The sequence below is a fragment of the Natrix helvetica genome (assembly GCF_964273705.1).
Source record: "Natrix helvetica genome assembly, chromosome: 9".
NCBI classification, from domain to species: Eukaryota; Metazoa; Chordata; class Lepidosauria; order Squamata; family Natricidae; genus Natrix; species Natrix helvetica.
The window spans coordinates 1647076-1667121 of NC_138560.1; the positions used below are offsets into that span (position 1 = coordinate 1647076).

The following is a 20046-nucleotide window of genomic DNA, read 5'->3' on the forward strand; positions in this document are numbered from 1 at the left end:
TCCCCGTGGCCACATGATCAAAATTCATATGCCCGGCAGCTGGTTCATATTTATGATGGTTGCAGTGTTCTGGAGTTACATGATCCCCTTTTGCGACCTTCCGACAAGCAAAGTCACGAGGGAACCCGGATTCATTTAACAACCAGGTTACTAATGTATCAACTGCAGCGATTCACTTAACGGATGTAGCAAGAAAAGTCATAAGATGAGGCAAAGCTCACTTAACAAATGTCTCACTTAACAACAGAACATTTGGGCTCCGTTGTGATGGTTAAGTTTCTCTTAGGGATGACTTAAATTGCCTGCATTTTTGCTTTGCTACCACTGGGTGGAGATAAAACTCTAGCTAAATAAAAAAAGCAGCTTTGGCTGTTAAGATTCCCTGGACATTTAAGCTTGCAATCCTCTGCATGTTAGGTAGGGTAGAAATTATGATCCCCATCTCATGCATTGACCTGCAGATATTCCTGCTGCTTCTGCTTCTGTGCTGTTATGATGAGGCAGTTTGTGCAGGAAAGGTGCAGGAATTCTGCCCCCTATGCTTGCCCTGCTCTTTGGGCCAGAATCGTTCCACCTCCACCAATCGATCCCTGGCGCTCGGAGCATCTGCTGCAGTCTGAAGCCAAAGCAAAGATTCAGCGGCTGTTGCTTCTCTGCCCCACAGAAGCCCCAACATTTAAGGCTTTCTGAAGATGCTCAGAAGCTCAATCAGTGGCACAGGTGGAGAAGGATGGGCAAATGTTGCATTGCATCTGGTGTTCTGATCCTGCCTTCAGGATTAGGGACCTCAGAATTGGCTTTGCGGGATTAGAAGGTGGATTATTTTCAGAAACCAGAATGTCTTCTGGTTAATTGATTCAGGGACTAGAGGCTAAAACGTATAAGGAACAATTGGGTTGTTGCTGCAATTGGGTATGTCTAGTTTAATGAAAAGAAGGCCCGGGGGCGACTTAATAGCAGGGTTCCAATATCTGAGGGGCAGCCCCAAAGAAGAGGGAATCAAGCTGTTCTCCAAAGCACCTATGGACAAGAAGCAATGGATGGAAACTAACCAAGGAGAGAAGCAACCTGGAGCTAAGGAGAATTTTCCTGACACTGAGGACAATTAACCACTGGAGCTCCTTGCCTCCAGAGGTTGTGGGTGCTCCAACCCTGGAAGTTGTCAAGGAGAGACTGAATAGTCACTTGTCTGAAATGGTTTAGGGTCTCCTGCCTGAGCAGAGGGTTGGACTAGAAGACCTCCAAGATCCCTTCCAACTCTATTACTCTATTCTCATACTGTAATACTACCAATTTTTTTAAAAAAAAAAACCTTTGCAGCCATTCCATCTTTTCCTTAATCACAGGCAGTTCTTGACTTATAACAATTCGTTTAGTGAGCATTCAAAATTATGACACTGAAAGAAGTGACCTACAACTGTGTTTCACACTTATGACTGTTGCGGCATCTCCCTTGGCCACACGATCAAACTTTGGATGCCAGGCAGCTGGCATGTACTTATGACGATGGCAGCATCCCGGGGTCGTGTGATCCCGTTTTGCGACCTCCTGACAAGCCACATCAATGGGGAAGCCAGATTCACTTACCGACCGGTGGAGTTAACAACAGCAGCGATTCGCTTAACAACAAGTTGCAAGAAAGGTCATGAAATGGGGGCAAAGCTCACTTAACGACGGTCTTGATTGACAAGAGAAATTTTGGGCTTTGTGGTCGCAAGTGGAGGACTAACCCTTGACTTACAACTACGGGAAAAAAATGACTTAAGACAGGGTCTCGCTCCCGCATCATCCACTCAGATGTGACTTCTTACTTAGCGACAATAATGGTTCCCTTTGTGTTGTAAGTCAAGGACTGCTTGCATTTTGCAAAATTGCTTCAACAGAGCTGTTTTTTCCTCCCCCCTCCCCCCCTCCCCCCAAAAGGGTTTATTTTGGTCCTTGTTGTTCTTGCCTCTGAAGGCTAAAAACACACACGCACACACGTGAAGTCCTTTGCATGTTACCAGACGTATTTTATGTTTCACAACGGTGATACATACAGACATAACGGGGGCCAAACTTGATCCCGCCACAGAGAGGGGAAGGGGGAAATTAACCATACACAAAGATAAAGAGGAAAATAATATATTTATATATATATTTATATATCAAAATTATATACGAAGAGATTCCCAAAGCTTTTAAAGACGCCGGAGTCTCCTGCACGGTTATCTCCTTTGAAAAGGCCTTCCCAAAAGTCTTTGTCATGCCAGCCAGATGTTCAAAGATAGGTCTGGTGTTCAGCCACAGGTTCACCTTGGCAGTATTATTCAACTTTGGCAACCTTAAGATGTGTGGACTTCAACTCCTAGAATTCCCCAGCCAGCATAGCTTCCAAGCATAGCTGGCTGGGGAATTCTGGGAGTTGAAGTCCACACATCTTAAAGTCGCGAAACATTTGAATTAAGAAGCTCTCTACTGCCAACTGGAGGTTGGTTAAAGAGGTACAGGAAATTGCTGTGTCTCACCTCTCATGCGGAGAAATCCTTACAAAGGTGGCATTCAGCCAGTGCCGACCGGTTCGCCCAAACCGCTAGTAAAAATTGCAGGTGGGCCCTCCCATCCGCCCCGGCTCGATGCGGTCCAATTTAGACAGGTTTTCAAACCAAACCAGTATGTGCGGGAGGCCAAGCCGGGAGGCCGCTTCCTTGCCATCAGAATTTAGGAAACTGGCGTTAACAAAAGTCGGACCACCTTCCCGGTTAGACGTGTCTGAAAGAGCTAACCCCAACTGTCTGAATCCAAAGTGAAGACTTAGTTGCACTAACCTGATCTTAAAACCACGGTCACTCTGGATTAACCTGAACTCCCATGAGACGAGTTCCATTCTGTTGACAAGTTGCATTTTTTTTAGGCTGCCATTTGCCAGGGCGATCTCCTCGTCTCCTTCCCAACTTCTAAAATTATGTGCTTTGACTTCTTCACGGGGCCTCCTGAATATATGGGATTTCAGAGCCCCGTGATCTAAGCCCGGCTGAATAAGGATGATAAAGGCTGAAGGTCAACATGTCAGGTATTTGAGGGGTTTTCTGAGCCTGGTGGCTTCCTTGAAGATGTTTCATAACCAAACTAGGTAACATCATCAATGCTAGAAGGAGGGTGGTTTGCTTACTGTAGAGCAAACTCATTGTAGAGAGCGCAGACCCCACTTCCCTTCTAGCACAGATAATGTTCCCCAGTTCGGTCAGGAAACACCTGCAGGAAAACAACCCCAGTCCTTCTCCCCCTCTTCTCCGCAACCCTCCTCCTTCCCAACACTGATGATGTTCCCTAGTTGGGTCATGAAACATCTGAAAGAAAGCCACCATCTCAGAGAGTACCAAGGTTCTCACAGTTCAATCCTGAGCTACGAATATTCTCAGGACATCGGCTTTTGAAAAAGTGGGCGCTATATTTATTAATCATTGGCCTCTAACCTCTAACCAGTTTGCGTAACTACCCATTTTCAACAAAGCTGCCACAAGCATGTTCAAATGTCCCTGGCATAGCAGGGATTCTTAGTCTATATTGATTAAACCCGAAATCTGGAATTGTTAGGTTTGTATAATCAGACGTGGCCAACCAAAGTGAGCCACGGCCTGGTTTATATGATACGAGAGATGGTGTTTTTTTTTGGGGGGGGGGTGTCCCACAACGCTGAACCGCCAATAACTCCAGCGTTGTTTTGCCCCGTGATAAGCAAACCTGGCTTAAAAACAAATGACTGGCACCCACCTCCCCCCGTTGGAAATCAGACAAAGCACCTGAGGGAAGTGAAGACCTCAACTATGGATGGATAGCCTCAAAGGCTGGTAGGAGAAGGAGAGGATATTACCAAGTCTTGTGTTTGGAGGATTGAAGGATGCTGGGCCCGTCTCTGGGGCACACATCTAGATCGCACGGGGCACCTGGCCAGATAATTGGACTTGGCATTGAGATAAAACAAGGGTATTCTGGGCCAGAGATCCAGAGAATGTTGAGCAGGCTGAACCCCCAAGGAGACCAGTCCACCAGGGAAAACTTCTCTAGAAGTTTTCAAACCATAATCTTATCAATGCTGGCTGGCATAACAACAATATGGGCGAAAGGCGATGTGTGTGCGTAAAAGGGGGGTGGCCGGAAGAGCAAGAGGTTGTGTCTCTGGATCGTAGCAGGGTAGAGCGGGTGATCTTCCAGAGACCATTGAAGATCCACTCTTCTCCATGTAGGAAGAGACGACGGGAGGAGCAGTGCGCCAGTGTCGGTAGGCTGCCAGTGGGTCACCCCGCTGTGCCCCGATCTCATCAGTTTGGAATAGCCCTCAGACTTTGGAATATTTGCTGCTCACATTCCTAGCCAGCATGGCTGAGATGATGGCATCAGAAGACCAACATATCTGGTGGGCGCCGAGTTGGGGAAAGCAGATCACTTGGAGGATTGAGAATCTCCATAGATCTTCTGCTTTGGGCTAGGTGGAACCCATCACCAAAGGGAGATGACCACTCACTTCCCACAGCTCATCGTCCACCCACTACCACTGCAGAGCAGAGGGAGGGCACCGCATGGCTAGCAACGGAGCAACCGCAACCAAAGACCAGCGTTTTTTAGGTGCACTGACCTCCCACTATCTCCATCTCGTCCGAAGGTCTCTGGAAGAACATCCGTTCCATTTCCCGGTCAAGGCAGACTCGAAGAGCCGGGGGGCTTTTTGGGCGGAGGTCCTGCTTTTCAAACCGACCTCCGCGTAAGGGCTGAGAGGGGCAAGGGGTTCTTAGCACCACTGCCTCTGGGTCATCTGGCGGGGCGGAGGGGCCGTGAGAGAGAAGAGCACCATGGGCACTTGGGCAGCGCTGCCAGCCGGAGGTCAGATCTCCATCAGGATCGGGCGGGTGGTCGGCTGCCCGGTTGTTGTCGGCTGGCAGCCGTTCCAGGTGGCTTGGGAAGGGGACGAGAGCACCATGGCCACACCGTGGTCTAAATTCAAGGAGGAACAGAGCACCGTTGCTCAGGGGGGAGAGCTTTAGCACCAAACGCCACCCTTACGCGACGCGTCCCCAGAAGTACAAACGGCCACAGCAGGCGAGAAACGTTCCCCTTGCAGGCCAAGAGAGGAGGGGTAGTGGACACGGGCGCTGGCCCAGGCGACCCAGGGACACCGGCCTCTTGCTCTTCCTTCCCCAAGTGGAGCTGGTCTGCTGGACATTCAAAGGAGAAGCGTGCAGGCGGCGATGGCGTCCAGCTTTGGGGCAGACGATCGGGTTAAAAAGCTACAATTCCTATGATAACAGCAAAACGGCAAACGGCAACAATAATCGGGGAGAACCATCATTTTTTTCCCACCAGGATCTCCAAGAAAAAAAGAAGAAGACGACGAAGGAAATGGATTCAAAAGGTGACACGATACAAAGAAAGCAAAATGGAACAGCGGACGGTCAGTGGAGGCAAAGATGCCCCTTTGCTCTGTGGCTGGGGATTTAAAATTAGAATCCTAACAAACTCAACAAAAACGAGAAGAGAAAGAGAGAAAGAGAAAGAGAAAGAGAGAGAGAGAGAGACATCTTATCCTGCGTTCTTCACCTGGCTTTGAAATTCTATTGTTCTGTGCGTGTTTGTCAAGTGCGGCTTTTGAAAAAACAAAAATACAGCTGCCTGAGCCAGTTGCGGCCCGTCGATTTGTGAGATTGCGCGTGCTTGGTGTGTACTGCATTGGTGTGTGCACTTATCTTGGGCGTACACGTAGGTGTGCGTGAGAGCTTGGCTCGTGACGAAAGGGAAAAAGTCCGGGTTGGTAGGTCCGAGCGGAGCAGGTTCTCCTCACAACCCCTTTTGGCGATCTTCTCGCGTTCCGAACCGCGAAACTTGCCAAGTGACGATGATGTCGGGAAGGGGGGTGTCCCGTGCTCCGTGGCACCAAGAAGGAGCCTACCTTGTGCAGGAGGGTCTGGGAATTAGCCACGTTCTCCCGTTCCACTGTGCCACAGACCACAGCCGTGTCCACTCCTCAACCGGGAAAACGATCGGAAGGGGCCGGATTCATGGCTGGGTTGGTGTTTGGCGGTTGCAGCTGGTGACGTTGTCGATGTGAAGGCACGGGTGAACGATGACCGAGGCAAAGGTGGTGTCTAGGGCAGGGCCGGCCCCTCTTTAAGACTGCGGTTTTCTACGCGGCTGATTGGGAAAGAAAACGGGATGGGGGGGGGCTCTGAGAGAGAGCTCACCTGTCCCGTTGCCGCCTCTTGCAAGAGGGGGGGACGGTCCCCAAAATATTTGCAGAACGGTCATTCCCCAGCTGGATGGGAGCCGGCCCCCACTCTGGAAAACGGGGGCCGTCGTGCGTGGACCATGGGTCAGGACTTGCCTGTCCTGTGTGGGCCCATTAACACCTGTGGATGGGTGCCCCCCACCTACTGAGTGTCCCCATGTGTGTGGGGGGGCCGAGGAGAAGAAAGCACCAAGAGGGATGAGAGAACTTGGCTAAAAGTTCTACAAATATGGAGCTTCTGAAATCGAGATCTTTCGGCGGTTGTTACCTAGCTGGGAAACCGGGCCACTTCTGCTACGGGAAAGTGGAGGTCCCTGGGTCTCCCGTCAGCTAAATGACAACCTTATTCAGACACAAGCACCAACGGGATGCACACACACGCACACACACACTTTCGCACACCTAAGGGAGGCGTGAGAAACACTGGTTTTAGCTTACACTTGTCTCCTATCACTCCGTTTTCCTTATTATTATTATTTTTGTTTAAATCCAAAGGATTTTGCACAGCGGGAGGGGAAAAGCAGTGAATTGTGCAGAGTAAGCCTGGTTCGGGACCGGGTGCGAAATCCAACCTTTAACATGCAAAAAAGCTGGGTCAAATTTTGCTGTGAAAAGTAGCAAGGCCATGGGGGGGGGGGCTAAGCAACGGAGGGATTTATAGATCTATCATCTATACCTCTAGATAAAAATGCAAAACCAAAAAACAAGCAAACTCGTTCTTTTCCTAAAGAAGGGCGTATTGGGGGAACCTCCCTCCCAAGCCATCGCGAAAGGCATTGATTGACAGAACGTCCCTGTGTATTTGTAGGGAAGGGTCGCGGGGGTTTTAAGTGCCGCGCGGAGAGGAGAATTTCAGTCAGGATCCCCTGGGATATTCGGGCAAGAGGTTAAGCTTGATTTAGACTTCGGCCTCCCTGCATGCCAGGGAACGTACCCTGCCTGTCGTCCGGGGACGGTTGCATAGTTGTGGCCTTCATCATCCCGCGAATGTTGACGCCCTGGCTACGCGGTGCTCAAAGGACAAAGCACTTAACAACAAAGAAGGTGTCTAACATTCAGCACGAAGTTTGTGCATCTCCACACAACACGGAATTGGGATTTGGAAGGTGTGCAACGTTGTTGGACTACCTGGTGTCTGATCCTGCCTTCGGGAAAGTGGAGTTCAGAATTGGCTTCATGGGATTAGAAGGCGGATTATTTCCAGAGACCAGAGTGTCTTCTGATTAATTAATTGATTAGGGGAGTGGAGACTAAAACGTGTGAAGCACGGATGCAGGAACTGGCTATGGCTAGTCCGACAAAGAGAAGGTCTGGGGGAGACATGATAGCAGTCTTCCTATATTTGAGGGGCTGCAACGAAGAAGATGAGGTCAAAATATTCTCCAAAGCACCTGAAGGCAGGACAAGAGGCAACGGATGAAAACTAAACAAGGAGAGAAGCAACCTAGAACTAAGGAGGAATTTCCTGACAGGGAGAACAATTAATCAGTGGAACGGCTTGCTACCAGAGGTGGTGAATTCTACAACACTGGAAGTTTTTAAGAAGAGATTGGACAACCATTTGTCTGAAATGGTAGAGGGTTTCCAGCCTAAACAGGGGGTTGGACTAGAAGACCTCAAGCTGTCTCGGACATACAGATTATGTGTCGGTGCCTATGCGCAGTTGGAAGCCAGTCTAAATCAAGCTTTACTCCCTGGGATAACGTTACATTGGGACTTACACACTGGCCAACATTCTCCTTCCTGGGCCACTGGTCGAGATTATTTAATTAAGTGCAACCCCTTTATATCAGTATTACAGCTTTGGGGGGGGGACGTACGTGGAGGGGGCCCTTCTCAATCCCGAAGACGGGAGAAGAGGAAAGGCGAATGGACATTTAGATAATGTCTGCTTGTCCAGAAGACGCGGACTGGCAGAATGGAAAAGCGGCTCCGTTTTTATTTTTTAAAAGCCCGTTGGAGAGTTCTGCGAAGGTGAAGAGTTTAGTTGGGGATCTCATTGGGAAAATGTTATATTTCCCATCACGAGCCAAAACGGAGTCGCTTTTCCACGCTGCCGGAAAGATTGCGTTCGACTTGAGGTGAAAGTAAAGTAAATCCACTGAGCACCATGAGATTAGCTTCTAAGTAAAACATTCATAAAATCGGGGTTTAAAAAAGTTGGATGGAATCCCTGCACAATGGTGTTTCAAACTTTGGAGATGGGGGGACTTCAACTCCCAGAATTCCCCAGCCAGCAAAGCTGGCTGGGGAATTCTAGGAGTTGGAGTCCACATATCTTAAAAGTAGTCAAATTGGAAAAAAAAACTGCTATTATATCATTACTTCAAACTGAGCCGCGCTGACTTTAGCGCCACTTACTTCAAAGTAAGCGTGACGGGGATCGAGGCGTTAAAAACACGGGAAAGGGGAGCACCTTCGGGGAAATTTCGATTCCCCTTTCGTTAAAAGTAGTAAGAAAAAAAAATAGCGATTGAAATATCGACAACAAGGTCATTTCTAACAACGGATAACATTTCATAGCACCGGTTCAAACTCGCTGAACGGAAAGCGTTTCGTTATCGAAGATGTTCGCGATCGGCCGGCCCTCGCGAAGGTTTAAAAACAGAGGACGGCCGTTCTCCTCTTCACCACAAAAAGCTTGTCGGGGAGATTTGTCTTTTTGGATTTTTCAGACCGTACTTTTTAAGGCTCCTGAAAATTTCTCTTTGGGTGACGGATTTGGCAAATCCTTATTTTTAGGATTTCGGATTTTGCAATTGTTATTTTTTTCTATTTTTCTGGAACGTTTTGATGACTGACAGGTTCAAAACGTCGCGTGGGGTGTTGGGTTTTTAAAAATAATTTTTTGTTGTTTCCTAGTCAAGTTTTTTTTCTTCTTCCTGGGGGTCAAAATTTCCAAGCTAGCCAGTTTCCCCCACCCAGCTGTTTTCCAGATGTGATTTGGCTTGCCGTGATGGGGATCAGCGACCTGCATTCAAAACACACCTGTCGACTGCATGATCAGGGGAGCTGGCATGCTTTTTTTAAAAAATAGGCGTGGGGGTTTTTTTCAAGAGAATTTTCTTTCCAGCTTGCCTTGTTTTCTACAGGGCATCCGATATCCTGCGCACCGAACGTGGGCAGGACGGAGAGCGTTTTGTAAACAGAGAGAAATCTTTAAGTAGGCCCAGATGGGGCCGAAGCACCAGCGTTTCTGTTCTGGGGGGGGGGGCTGATTATTCCATCAGTGGGCCATCTTAGGGGGGAAAAGATCACTCCCTAGAGTCCAGGACAGGTGTTCCCACCTGGCCAAAATGTCCTCTCAGGAGCACAAGCTCCCAGGACTTCTCTGGCTTTCCTTTACCAAAGGTGAGGCCTTGGGTTGAGGTCAATGGGAGCACCGTAAGTGTTCTGGGGAAGTCGTGGCGAGGCGACCCCCGAGAGGCTAGCGCGGATGTTTGCCCTGTCCTCAGAGCGGGTCCCCTCCCACTTTCCACCTCCCTCAAAGGGGTGAACCCCTTCGCCCCAGGAATGGCTGATCTTACCGCCTAGGCGCCTTCTGAAGGATCTGTCCTAGCGAGCTGAGGACAGAGGAGAAGGGTTCTGAGTCTCCCAAGGGGGAGCTGCACCCGTCTTTCTCGTCCGGGAGGGAATCCCTCTGTGGTGCTTTCTCTTCCTTTGGGGGAAATGAAGAGAGCAGACCCCCTCCGTGAATCGGTCCCACTCCTGGCCCCCTTCCTCTTGCTTCAAGAACATTCAGGTGGATAAGCACCAAATGGGGGGGCAGAGACCCTCCTCCCAACCGTCTCCGGAGGGGAGAGGCTGCCTGGGGAAGGGGACGGGACTGAGGTAGGAAGAGTCCTAAGAACGCCAGTGGAGGGTGGACGGGCGGGGGAAGGGGCCAGGAGGAACCCCTCCCCGAGGGCATTTGGTTGGATTTGGTTCCGGGTGTCCCATCTGCAGAGCAGGAGTGTGGGATGGAGGTGCGGTGGGGGGGCGGTCAAGGGTGCCACTTCAGGTGGCCTGGTCCAGCTCCACCAGGAGTTCCTCCCCCAGCTGGAAGTGCTCTCCACCACGCCTGGAGACCTCCTCCTCGCCATCGTACAGGGCCAGCTGGGAGAGCGCTGGGCCGTCCACGACGAAGGGCAGCATGTCTCCTAAGAGGCCTGGGGGCAGAGAGTCGGGGAGGGGGAGGCGAGAGGGAGAGGTCATCAGGGGGTTGGGACCTTCCTTTAACCCGCATCCCCCCTGAAATCCGGCCATCGTAAGACGTCTTGAGACAGTCGGGAAAATCCCAGCCACGAGAGCAGGAAGCGTCAAATGAGGAACTAGCCTGGAATCCTTGCACAGCTGCAAGAGGCATAAGCCTGACTCCGCCTGGTTGTTCCCAAGGGAAGGCAAGCAGTCTAGGGAGATTCTCACAATATAGGTAAGAGCACACTCAAGTGGCTGGCTTGGCCCTTTTGTGAATGGACCCGGTTGCTTGTGCCTGACAAGACTACATCTCCCAGCATTCAGGAGGATGCCCTGGCCAACCACCCCTCAGCCCCTTCCTGGTGTCCCATCATCAATGCTTAACGGAAGTGGGGTTTCTTCTCTGTTTAACTGCCAAGAAGAAAACATCAGCCCACCCACACGGTCAGGGCAAGCCACCAGTATATCAAAAAAAAGGGCAAACCCTACTCCCTTCCAGCACTGATGATGTAACCTAGTTGGGTCGTGAAACGTCTGCAAAACCATGCTCAGAGAGCACCTAGAACCCCACAGTCCTCCTCCTCTTCCTCTTTCCCCTCCCCTTTGCATTCTCCTCCTCCTTCTCTTACAATCCACAAACTCCACACCCTTCCAGCACTGATGACATAACCTAGTTGGATCATGAAATGCCTGCAAAACCACAAAGCTGCCATCGGGGGCACAACCCATGAGAAATGTTCATTCAGGACCGCCAGGTGAAAGGGACAGGACAGGGGCTCTGGGCTGACCCCGCCAAGCCTTGTCCACACAACCGCTCAGCTCCAGACCCCAGTGGCACTCACCCATGGGTTCCTCCAGCGCCAGCAGCTTCTTGCCCAGGGCCACGGTGCCCCCACAGCCCCGCTCGGACCGGGCATCCAGGCACTCTTCCACGCTGAGCAGAAAGCCCTGGCAGGACAGAAGGCTTGTCTATCACAAAGGAATTTTGTGTGGGCACAAAAAAAAAGATGCGCCAGCTTCATCCCGGCTGAACTCCTTCCCAATGCAGGGGGCACCTCGGGACTTACCAGGCTAAGCGAGGGCATCAGGAAGCTCTCAGCCTCATGGTTATGGGCCCGCTTGGGGGGGCTGGTCTCGAGGAAGAGATCCCTCTCTTCATCCAGGCTAATCTCCCGAGTCCTGTTGGGGGAACGGAGGAAAGCTTTAGCCAAAGACGGGTTCAAACTGAGGTGGGGGGGAGGGGGCTGCCACACAATCCAGAGGTGGGCTTGGCCAATGAAGGGCACATGTTTTAGATGGATGTTTCTCAACCTCGGCGACTTTAAGATGGCTGGACTTCAACTCCCAGAATTCCCCAGGGCTGGATGGGGAATTCTGGGAGTTGAAGTCCACCCATCTTAAAAGTGGCCGAGGTTGAGAAACACTGCTTTCAATGATGAGCAGATTAAAGAATTGCTGCCCCCATTCCTCAAAAAAATTTTCATGTTAACTTCCAATTTGAACAAGAACCGTATTTTTCAGAGTATAAGACGCACCAAGATTTTGAAGAGGTAAATTTAAAAAAAAAATGTTTTTGCACTCTGCAGGCCTCCCAAACCGTCTGCATGCCTCTTTTTTGTGAAAAACCGGGCATGCAGAGAGTTTGAGAGGCCTGCAAAGTACTCCTCGGGACTTGGGGGTGGGGGAGGCAAAAATGAGCAAAAAACAGCCCGTTTTTCACTATTGTTTGCCCTCCCCAGCCCCCAGGACCACTTAGCAGGCTCCCAAACCCTCTGCGCGTTCATTTTTGCAAAGGGGTGGGGTTTCAGGAGGCCAAAAATGCTGTATTCAGTGTATAAGACACACCCAGATTTTCACCCCTCTTTTTTTGGGGGGGAAAGGTGCGTCTTATATTCTGAAAAATACGGTAAGTAAGGTGGATGAGCTGGGCCAGACGAAGCTTCACCTTCCCTGTTTTTGTGTTATCGCCGTCAGTCACCCTCCAAACTCTGATACAATTAAAGTGAGCAACTGACCTCTTCCTCCCGCCCATGGGAGGCCTCTGGCCATTCAGGCCGGTCCCGTCCTGCACAGACTGGATCTTGACCGATGCCACCATCTCCACCATCTGGCCTTCTCCGCAGGGTGAGTTGGCCAGGGGGGTCTCGACGGGGCGGCCTTGGCTCAAACTGCTGTCGCTGCCCCAGCGGGGAAGAGGAGCTGCTTCCGGCGGGCGCGGGGACACGCCATGGAAACTGCGTGAGCGAGGCCTCGGAGGGGGTGAGGTGGGCCGGGGGCCTGCCCCAGGATCTCCTCGTTTCTCGGTCAGCCACGGCGGATGGTCGGTGCTGCTGAGCTGAAAATCATCGTCCATCGAGATATAAGGAGCCAGCATCTCTAAGTCGAGGCCTTCGTAATCCTGCAACGGGGAGCAGGGAGTTCTCAGTAGAGGTAGGAACCAGAGAGAATCTAGAACGGTTGCAAGAACTGGGAATGTCTAGTTTAATGAAAAGAAGGACCAGGGGAGACATGATAGCTGTGTTCCAATATCTCAGGGGTTGCCACAAAGAAGAGGGAGTCAAGCTATTCTCCAAAGCATCTGAGGACAGAACAAGAAGCAATGGGTGGAAACTAATCAAGGAGAGAAGCAACTTAGAACTGAGGAGAAATTTCCTGACAGTGAGAACAATTAATCAGTGGAACAGAAGTTGCCTCCAGAAGTTGTGAATGCCCCAACACTGGAAGTCTTTAAGAAGATGTTGGATAGCCATCTGTCTGAAACGGTATAGGGTTTCCTGCCTAGGCAGGGGGTTGGACTAGAAGACCTCCAAGGTCCCTTCCAACTCTGTCATTCGGTTAGAACTGAAAAAGCTTCCTGGATGAGAAGCGAAATGTTTTGAAATAATAAACCAAGGAAGTCCAGCTGCTTTTTGGAAAAAAAGCACTTTGGGACAACCACGACCAGGATGACGGGGAATCTTCATAGATATGGAGTCAGAGTCGGAAGAACAGAGCCCCCACCCCCCGAAAATACCATAAAATATGGGGGTTCTTTCCTAAATGGGTTGAATATTTTGTTAGCGCAGTAGCTGAAAATCCAAAATCCCCTTTCCCATCATTTGGGGGGATGAAAAGCCAGAAAGCCACCCGAGTTTCATCCTAAGAACAGGACAAACTGAAAGTAAAGAAGGAAGGATCTTCTCTTCATCCATGAGGGTAGTACTGGCAGTCCTCGACTTACGACCACAGCTGAGCCCAAAACCTCCATTCCTCAGCGAGGCAACGGTTAGTTTTACGGCCTTTTTCTGGCCACAGCTGGGAAGTAAATCGCTAGAGTTGTGGTCTTAAAGTGAATCTGGCTTCCTCATTGACTCGGCTGGTCAGAAGGTCGCCAAAGGGGATGACGTGGCCCCGGGACATTGTGACCGTCATAAATACGAGTCAGTTGCCAAGTGTCCAAATTTTGATCACGTGACCATGAGGGACGTTGCCATGGTGGTAAGTGTGGGATTAAAATGGTCCTAAGTCACTTTTTTTCAGTGCCCTTATAACTATGAGTGGTCACTACACAAGCTGTTGTAAGTCGAGGACTACCCGTAGATTGGCCTCCCAACTGACCCCCTTCCCTGATCCCCCAGCAGCCATACCTGCAGCGCCGTCTCCATGCTCTGCTCCTCCTTGTTGGAGGCAAAGAGCTTCTGGACATTCTCCATGTCAAAGATCAACTCTTCGGGCAGCTCCGTCTTCAGGTGGAGGAAGGGAGAAAGGAAAGGAAGCTGAAGGCTGGTAGAACCCATCGCCCGGGGGCCAATTTCCATCCCAAATAGGGCCTCTTCCTTCCTCACCCCCAGAGATGCCAAGCGAAGGCCGTTGCAGGCAGGGAAAAGTTACCACAAGGTGATCAGCAGAGGGAGGGCAGGAGTATGTAGGCTCTGGCCCCTTTTAACCAGAGAGAGACAGATACCCTGTTTCCCCCAAAATAAGACCTCCCCGGATAATAAGCCCAATTGGGCCTTTGAGCGCATGGGCTAAAATAAGCCCTCCACGAAAATATTGCAACACAGCAGCAGCCATGAGGTTACCACGCTCACGCCTCCTCCTGCACCTCAAAAATAATAAGGGCTCCCCAAAAATAAGGCCAAGCGCTTATTTCAGGGACCGAAAGAAAATAAAACAGATAGAGAGACAGATAGAGAGACAGATAGAGGTAGGGAGGGATAGAGGAATGGATGGGAAATAGATGATCAAGGAATAGAGGGATAGATAGAGGGATAGATGATAGATAGATAGATAGATAGATAGATAGATAGATAGATAGATAGATAGATAGATAGATAGATAGATAGATAGACAGATAGATAGACAGAGGTAGGGAGGGATAGAGGAACGGATAAGTGATAGATAGATGATCAAGGAATAGAGGGATAGATAGAGGGATAGATGGATGGATGGATGGATGGATGGATGGATAGATAGATAGATAGATAGATAGATAGATAGATAGATAGATAGATGATATAGATAGACAGACAGAACAGATAGATCGACAGACAGACAGAGACAGATTTGGATGGATGGAAAGATAGAGGGACAGATAGATGATGGATACACATAGAGACTGATGGATGGATAGATAGACAACCCCCGCACCCACCGAGTGTCCCTCCAGGTTGCCTTACTAGATTGTGATTTCCTGCCACCTTCTTAACCACTGGAGCCGTCTTGGAAACCGGGAGGGGCAGTTTTGCCCGCCCGGTGCCCGCTGCGGAGTTCTGGGTCCCAGGCGGGTCGAAGATGGGTCCCAGCAACTTCTGGAGATCCGGACTGCAGAAGCGTTTGGGATCCAGCTGCAATTCCTCCTCGCTGATGTTGGCCGGGCGCAGGAAGGCCAGGATTTTGGGACCCCGAAGCTCTGGGGAGCGAAAGCATTGGGGGTTCAGTTAGGGGAGGGGGAAGTTGGCACCTCCCCCCCCCCATTTTCCCCCCACTGCCCTCTTTCCTCACCAAAGCTGAGGTTGATGATGGTGTCTCCTCCGTTGGGATCCATCTCCTCCAAGGCGCTATCGGAGTCCAGCCCTTCGAGGCAGGGCGGGGGCAGCCGGCGATGCTCACCTTGGCGGTCTGTTTGCTCCAGGGACAGGACCAGGCCATCCTCCTCTACCTGGCTATGGGAAGATACGGAGACAACATGGAACCCTTCAAGGTGGGCCAGGTTGGAAAACAGACAATAGACAGTTGGGAGGAGATAGTTTCTCCACAACTATTGTGGCTCTCGACAACAGGTTGCTCAAACATGGCAATTTTCAGAATTACAATACCATACAATAGCAGAGTTGGAAGGGACCTTGGAGGTCTTCTAGTCCAACCCCCTGCCTAGGCAAGAAACCATATACTGTTTCAGACAAATGACTATCCAACATCTTCTTAAAGAGTTCCAGTGTTGGGGCATTCACAACTTCTGGAGGCAACTTCTGTTCCGCTGATTAATTGTTCTGTCAGGAAATTTCTCCTCAGTTCTAAGTTGCTTCTCTCCTTGATTAGTTTCCACCCATTGCTTCTTATTCTGCCCTCAGGTGCTTTGGAGAATATTTTGACTCCTTCTGCTTTGTGGCAACCCCTAAGATATTGGAAGATTGCTATCCTGTCTCCCCTGGTCCTTCTTTCTCTTAAGCTAAACATACCCTGCAAACGTTCTTCCTATGTTTTAGCCTCCAGTCCCCTAATGCCCTTTGTTGCTCTTCTCTGCACTCTTTCTAGAGTCTCCACATCTTTTCTACATCGTGGCGACCAGAACTGAATGCAGTATTCCAAGTGTGGCCTTACCAAGGCATTATAAAGTGGTATTAACACTTCACGTGATCTTGATTCTCTCCCTCTGTTGATGCAGCCTAGAACTGTGTTGGCTTTTTTGGCAGCTGCTGCACACGGCTGGCTCCTATTTAAATGGTTGTCCACTAGGACTCCAAGATCCCTTTCACAGTTACTACTGTTGAGCAAGGTACCACCTATACTGTACCTGTGCATTCCGTTTTTGTTGCCTAAATGTAGAACCTTACTCTTTTCACCATTGAATTTCATTTTATTAGATAGTGCCCAATGTTCAAGTTTGTCAAGATCCTTCTGTATCTTAAGCCTATCTTCTGGAGTGTTGGCTATTCCTGCCAGCTTGGTGTCATCATTCTGGGAGTTGAAGTCCCCATATCTGAAAGTTCCCTCCGGGGGGGAGGGGTTGGGGGGGGGCTGACCTCAAGACGAAGTGAATGCAGACGATGCTCTCAGGCTGGGAGTTCTTGCTGCTGGAGATGACGGTGGCCTCGGTCTGGATCCAGATGTAACCCCCATTCCTGGCTAGGAAGCGGTACTGCGCGGTCACGGCTTGTCCCTTGCTTAGCACTACCAATAGGGAGTGAAAGACAGACAGTCTAGAACAGACAGACAAACGGATAAGCGGGGGAAGACGGGGAAGAGACAGTAAGGCGGAACAGGATTTGCTTCGCGCTCGCTCTCGTGGGGAGGATACGACGTTTGGGTTGACCCCAGACCCCTTCCATATCGACACGCACCCCCCCCCCACAAGCCTTCGTCGTCCAGGTGTGGAGTGGACGGCAGGAGGAGGAACACGCGGGATCGGAAGGAACCGGCCAGGCCTGTGACAGGCTTTCACTTACGAGTGTTGATGCTCTTGCTGACGGAATCCGAATCCAAGGCGTGGATGTATTCGTAGAGGGAGCAGCCAAGCAAGCTTTCCGAGGTGTAACCGGCCATCTCCACAATCCTGGCCCAGGAGGAGAAGAGAGCGGACAGTCATCAGGGAATCATATTCTGACCGAGTGACCTTGGCCACTTTAAGACTTGTGGACCTCAACTCCCAGAATTCTCCAAGTGGCACCCAGTTTGATCACGGGACTGAGACGATTCGTAAGTGTGAGAACTGGCCACAAGTCCCCGTTTTTAACGTTGTTGTAACTTTTAATGGTTACTAAACAAATGGTTGTATGTCAAGAACTGCCTGTCATGGATTGGAGTGATGGCGTTCCCTTAGCCCACGAATTCAGACCGTGTGGCAGAAGCCCAAGAGCTCCCAACATGAATGCCACACATGGATTGTTGAGCGTTCTGATGCTAACACAAGAACTGCTATTCGGGAGAGTCCAAACTCATGTGCAGAAACACTGAATATAGAGGGGTTTGCTTACGTATCTCAACGTTTCTCCCTCCAAAATCAAATCAAATCTCTTTTATTTAGTTACTCTCCAGGTTGGAGAGCCAAAGGGTGAGATAGAGAAAGAGACAGAGTCAGAGACAGTCGGACAGATATAGATAGATATAGATATGTAGATGATAGATAGATAGATAGATAGATAGATAGATAGATAGATAGATAGATAGATAGATAGATAGACAGATAGATAGAGATGGATATAGAGATAGAAAGAAGAGAGATTTGGAAAGAGAGAGATGAGAGATAAATAAAGAGAGAGAGAGAGAGAGATAAATATGGATATATATATAGAGAGAGAGAGAAAGAGTTTTACCTGTGGATTTGACTCTGTTCGCTCAACAGCCATGTCCATTCTATACATCATAGTTGCAACCCCTTGGCACAACATCCCAGCCAAGGTCAAGGAACCCATCATCCACAGACAGAACTCAATGGCTTCTGGATAATGCGTCTCCCTCAGTTGCTATCTCCTCAACTCACCAGAGGGTGGAGGAAGAGGGGGTGGGGGTCCCGGGCATTTCCCCCTCACCTGTCATCACAGTGGGTGAACTTCATATCCATGGTGTGACGGCTGAGGAAGGTGCCACTGTCCAGGGGGGTCTCGATGTTGGCGGGGTGCGGGATGGCCTCGCAGATGAGCACCAGGCATCGCAACGGGGGCTCCGCAAAGCCCCCTTCCCCTTCCTTCCCTGTGGCCGGCTTGGAAGGCGCATAGGAGCGCATGTGCCCAGAGCAGTGCAGCACCTGGGAGGGCAGAAAGAAGCAGCTGGGGGCAACCGACGGGTGGGAACAGCGCCCGTTTATTCTGGCTGGCGCCTTCTGAGTGTGCCAAAAAGCCACTCGGAGAGGTTTTGTTACAAGACGGGCAGCAAATAAATTGAATAAATAAGTAAATAATCATATATAATAAGTTATAAGACAGGTGCCGTGGCCTAGAGGTGGAGCTTTCGCCTCACAATCAGGAGGCTGCTAGTTCAATCCTAGGTAGAGGCAGATATTTCTCTCTCTGAGTTCTCACACTGGGAATATATCTGCTGGGAAAAAAAACTCCGCATTGGCGACAGGGAAGAGCATCAGGCCAGTAAACAAATATATATATATATGCTCACTTTCCAGGTGGCAGACTTGAGGTTGACGGTGCGCCCTCTGGTGGTGAGCGTGCTCTTCATGCGCAGGGAGAAATTCCGCTCTGTCTTCACTTCCGCCTTCTTGGAGAAACCTGGGGAGAGCCGGGATGAAAGGTTAATCAGGATATATGGGGTTGTGGGGTGCATGGAGGGAACCAACGGGCAGAGCAGGAAGTAGGGAGAGGGATGTTTGGTCCTAGCTCCCGGCTTTGGGGAGTCAAAAAAGTGTCAGCAAAATGGGCAGCTGGAGATTTTCGAAGGCTTTAACATTGCCTCCTGTTTTTGTTTCACTCTGAAATGACAGATTGCACTGGACAATGTCACAGACAGAACTCAAAGGCTACAGAGGGAGGGAGCGGGGGAAGGAGGGGAGAAAGGAAAGAAGGAAGGAAGGAAAAAGGGAAGAATGGAGGGAAGAGGGAAGGAAGGGAAGAAGGGAGGGGTGGAGGAGAGAAGAATGAGGAAGAGAAAGAGGAAGAAATGGAAAAAGCAAAAGGAGGAGGAAGAAGAGAAGGAGGAAGAGAAAGGGGAGGAAAAGAAGAGAAAGAGAAGGAGGAGGAGCTGCTGCTAAAGGACCTTAAGCAACAACCTACAATTTGAATGTATGAGTGCAGAATTCGGGTAGCCTTTGCCCAGCCTGCCCAGAGAGGCCCAGTGCTGGAGGAAAGGGGACCTCGTAGCGATCCCCCATCCCTACTCTGAAGAGGCTGGCGAGGGGAGACTCACCCTGCCTGGGGCTCAGCACGTCCTGCAGCTCCTCCTGATCACAGGGGTGGATGAAATCGAAGACGCTGTGGCCAATCAGCTCCAGCTACGGAAGGAGATAGAGGGGGAAAACAAAGGATGAGGCACATCTGGATGATGAAGGGAGGGAAGAAGCCGTGAGGAAGGCTTGGTTGCCCAGCAGCCCACCTCGGCCAGGTGCCAACGGATGGGCAGGGCTCCCCGGAGCCAGCCAATCAAAAGGCCCTTTATTCCTTGCCCTCCCCTCTCCCCCATTCAGAACTTTTCAATCAGATTCCAGATTGGGAAGATTTCTTTTCTTCTTTTTTTGCAAAAGAAGGCCCTTGCTTATTTGGTGAAATCAGGAATGCGATTTCGTTTCCGAGACAAGGAAAGTGAGAGAGAGGGGAAACAATAAATAAACCACCGAGTTTTGCAAAAAGCCCACGGCATTTGAGGCCAGAGCGGTTCGTTTGGAGTGGATTTCGGCAAAAAAGGGGAACTCCGTTCATTTCCAGGTTTGCTGGAATGTACATAAAACGGCCTTCCAAAACTTTCCT

The 20046-nt window shown here is 50.2% G+C and overlaps 1 protein-coding gene across 4 annotated transcripts in view; it reads right to left on the reverse strand.

Annotated features, from left to right (window-relative positions):
- Positions 1 to 10250: 10250 nt before the first annotated feature.
- HIF3A (hypoxia inducible factor 3 subunit alpha) overlaps positions 10251 to 20046 on the reverse strand; it is a 32564-nt gene continuing 22768 nt past the window's right edge. For all 4 annotated transcript variants that reach the window (XM_081961506.1, XM_081961507.1, XM_081961508.1 and 1 more), the window contains exons 4-15: positions 19490 to 19574; positions 18746 to 18855; positions 18166 to 18380; positions 17083 to 17189; positions 16660 to 16807; positions 15419 to 15579; positions 15094 to 15326; positions 14062 to 14157; positions 12451 to 12833; positions 11503 to 11614; positions 11278 to 11383; positions 10251 to 10407 (exon numbers count right to left, since the gene is read on the reverse strand). In XM_081961506.1, the coding sequence (XP_081817632.1) occupies positions 10256 to 10407; positions 11278 to 11383; positions 11503 to 11614; positions 12451 to 12833; positions 14062 to 14157; positions 15094 to 15326; positions 15419 to 15579; positions 16660 to 16807; positions 17083 to 17189; positions 18166 to 18380; positions 18746 to 18855; positions 19490 to 19574 (1908 nt within the window). In that variant the 3' untranslated portion in view covers positions 10251 to 10255. The remainder of the gene's footprint in view (positions 10408 to 11277; positions 11384 to 11502; positions 11615 to 12450; positions 12834 to 14061; positions 14158 to 15093; positions 15327 to 15418; positions 15580 to 16659; positions 16808 to 17082; positions 17190 to 18165; positions 18381 to 18745; positions 18856 to 19489; positions 19575 to 20046) is intronic.